The 3727-nt window shown below is 43.8% G+C and overlaps 1 protein-coding gene across 1 annotated transcript in view; it reads left to right on the top strand.

Moving 5' to 3' along the window:
• The window catches only part of abhd17b (abhydrolase domain containing 17B, depalmitoylase), a 13802-nt gene that overhangs the window by 4349 nt on the left and 5726 nt on the right, over positions 1-3727 (top strand). The window contains exon 2 of the mRNA XM_034870918.1: positions 23-499. Within this exon, the coding sequence (XP_034726809.1) occupies positions 33-499 (467 nt within the window). The 5' untranslated portion in view covers positions 23-32. The remainder of the gene's footprint in view (positions 1-22; positions 500-3727) is intronic.

Genomic DNA, 3727 nt, shown 5'->3' with positions numbered 1-3727 from the left:
CCCCCCCCCCCCCCCCCCCCAGTGTTTTGAGGATGAACCACCTATCCCTCAGCGAGCTATGTTGCCTGTTCTGCTGCCCGCCGTGCCCGAGTAAGATCGCGTCTAAGCTGGCCTTCCTGCCGCCAGAGCCCACCTACAGCCTCATCCCCGACGACAGCGGCAGCCGCTGGACGCTGCACCTCACCGAGCGCGCCGACTGGCAGTACTCGTCCCGCGAGAAGGACGCCATCGAGTGTTTCATGACCCGCACCACGAGAGGGAACCGCATCGCCTGCATGTTCGTCCGCTGCTCGCCGAGCGCTCGCTACACGCTGCTGTTCTCCCACGGCAACGCGGTGGACTTGGGCCAGATGAGCAGCTTCTACATCGGCCTGGGCTCGCGCATCAACTGCAACGTCTTCTCCTACGACTACTCGGGCTACGGCGCCAGCTCTGGGAAACCCTCGGAGAAGAACATGTACGCTGACGTGGACGCCGCCTGGCAGGCGCTCCGGTCACGGTAAGAGCCACGGTGATGAATGAATGAATGAATGGAGGAAACACTGCAACTAACTGCAAGGCAGCTTTATCTGTAGAGCTCATTTCAGCAACAGGGCAATTCAAAGTGCTTTACACAAAATTCATAAAATAGATAAAACACAAGTGTAAACTTGAGACTACCTTCCCACTAATTAGTCCATGTTAGTGCTGCCTTTGGTGATCAGCCTCAGTGTCTCTACCCTTCACAACTCTATTCTATCTATCTATCTATCTATGTCTAAAATGTTGGAAAAGTTGAGCAGATAATAAATCCGTAACCCTCAAAAAGCCTAAAGAGTAAACTAAAAGCTGAAGAAGTCCAACCACAATCATCAGATCTGAGTCTTTTAGTTATAGCTCAGGGTGCGTCCCAAAACGGCTCAGAAGCTGCACCAAATCCTGAAAATGCTCTGAGTTGTCTTCTGTGAATAAGCACCCGGTTACCTTAGGAAGCTGGCCAGTTAAACAGGAAACTCCTGATCATAAAGGTTGTGCGTACAGGAAATTGGCCACTGATGTGAAGAAGAAAACCCGGCTTTTCTGGAGGCCGGACTCCGTGTCTTTGTCTGTGTGGGAAGAACTTTTCTTTCACTTGTGTTTTTCAATTAAAGAATTATTTTATCGATCCGCTTTGCCGACTTTGAAGCTACGCTTGCACGTGGCACAGCGGCAATAACAGTCACAATAAAGATAATGGAACCGTGACACAGTCAAAGATATTCTACTTTTTTCTCTTAACTAAAAGCATGTCAATAAAATCACACATATCGGGCCCTTAATGCTACTCTCATTTTCCGGTGTGGGCCTTAGAGAAGTTGAGTTTTCCTTCATCAGATCTGTCCATCTTTGGAAGGCAGCTCAAATGTTCACTCTTTTTTTTTTTTTTTTTTATGATCATGATGCCGGTCTCTTGCTCTTTTTTTAATATCCTCCTTCGAACTTGCCGAGGCCGGTAGGCAGCGATGCCCATTAGCAGCACCTGGGAGTTTATCATGTGACAACAAAAGGAGGAGCAGTACGTCCTGAATGTCCCTCACCGGCTAACGTAGTTAAAGATGGCGCGTGAATATGGACCGTCCACCCCTGTTCATGCATGCAAGTGGAAATGTCAAATCTGAAGCCAAAGGGAAGACTTGGAATTGACGTTGGTGGTCAGTATTCCTGAAAAAGGTCAAGTTTGTGAACGGGCAACACAGATTTTTGCCCTAAAAACATTACACGCTGGCCCTTTAAATGTGCTAGAAAGGAAAAGAGATGAAGGGATGAGAAAGGTCTTCTGGACAGTCTCAGTCCCATGCTTTAGTATTTCTTTCTATTCACAGCACCAGGCAACTTGAAAGAGAAAAAAAGCTCTTTAGGCTCTTTTTTTTATTTATTTTTTAATTTATTTCCAGCCTACTTATTTGTGTTGTTGCACCGAGGAATCTCCTTCTCCCACACAGTCGTGACCAGCGCCGAAATATCATTTAATCTCTTCAGAGACTGTAAAATCAACTTTCTGAGTGGTCCGTGTCTGCAGCAGGAAGCTGGAAACGGCATCCATGCAAAACATGTCAGCTACTCTCTTTGAGTAAACTCTTATTGTTATTATTATTGTTATTATTATTATTATTATTATTATTATTATTATTATATATTATAATTATGTAACCAAGCCGGCTCGTGGCATTCGACTCGGTGCTCTTTTATAACCAAAGACAATAATTAAAATAAGGCTAAAGGTTGGTACCCCAAGTCAACTGCATGATTTTTTGGGGGGCGGGGGCTAAATAATGCAAGAGGATGTCACTCAAATGGGCCATTTCGGTGACCCCCCCCCCCCACACTGAATAACCCTGCTGCGTCCTGATGTTAGAATAAACCTTGTAAAGCAATATTGCAATTTATTTATTTTAATTTATTTTAATTTATTTTAATTTAACCAATGGTTCACCTAAATGTTCTACTGCTACAGTATCGCCGATGGCAACTACATCATATCCGTTTCCTGCAAAACGAAACAAAAGCTGAAAATCCAGGTTATGATCTTCTTTACCAATGGAAATAAACGTCTGACGTGATGTGCATTCTTCTTAGAAAACAGTCTTTAGAAATGTGTGACAATATATTGTCTGTATAAGTGTATTATTCAACGTGTGTTTTTGTTAAATAAGGAAAAAGAACATTGCAATACTCGGTAGTACTGCAGTACTATTGAGTCACAATACTGTTACTACATATTGCAATGCATGAGAAGCTACACAAATTCCATCAGCAGCCATGTATTGTGAAAGAATTAAATCCCAAGCATCTCTCTCTCTCTCTCTCTCTCTCTCTCTCTCTCTCTCTTCTCCCCCCCCCCCGACTGTAAAGAAATCTACACTTTCTGGGACTTTAGAAACTCAACAGTGATCGTCAGTCAAATTCCTTTAAGTGTTTCTCCAAAGTAGGCCGCAAAAATAAATTAAAAAAAATAGCAGTCTCGATTCACCCGTTTGCAATTTAGATTTTTTAATAACTTGGTATTTAGATTAGATTCAACTTTATTGTCATTACACATGTACAGGTACAATGCAATTTCTTTATAACTTTGATTCTCGTTTAATTTCACGAGCCGACTGCATAACAAACGCAGCTGCTTCCTTCAGTGAGTTTCAACCAGACGGTATGAAATAGGTGTTGAAGCGCTGCCGTGCCCTCCCTTCTCTCCATTGAGGCCTCTACGTCTACAAGCTTGTGGTGATGCACAATGTGCTATAGAGGCACAAAACAAGGGTTATTGTGCAGGGCTGGTCTAAAGGCTTCACTGTTGGTTTTTATATAACCAAAGACAACAGGTAAATTAAGACCAAAGGTTAGTTCCCCGTGTCCATTTTGCATACCTGTCTTTAGGGAAAACCAAATGACGCGTCAATGTAAAGTCTGTGGTTGGGACGTCGGATCAAGGCAACTGTATCGTCCTCATTTATTGGTGTGTGTGTTGGGGGGGGTGTGGGTAAAATGGACTCAATAAGAAAGCCACGACGTGTGACCCTGTACTTACTGTAGATGTATTTAACTAAATACCTCCGTTCAGTGCAGAATATTCAAGGCTTCGTGTTAAGTGGAGCCAGGGTAACAACATGTATTATCGGCCATTTTGGCTCCTCTGTATGGAAAGTACAGCCCTGTGTGTGTGTGTGTGTGTGTGTGTGTGTGTGTGTGTGTGTGTGTGTGTGTGTGTGTGTGT

This window comes from Etheostoma cragini, chromosome 5, assembly GCF_013103735.1.
Source record: "Etheostoma cragini isolate CJK2018 chromosome 5, CSU_Ecrag_1.0, whole genome shotgun sequence".
NCBI classification, from domain to species: Eukaryota; Metazoa; Chordata; class Actinopteri; order Perciformes; family Percidae; genus Etheostoma; species Etheostoma cragini.
The sequence above is the reverse complement of the archived record's forward strand: the minus strand, read 5'-3'. Positions and strand labels throughout refer to the sequence as shown.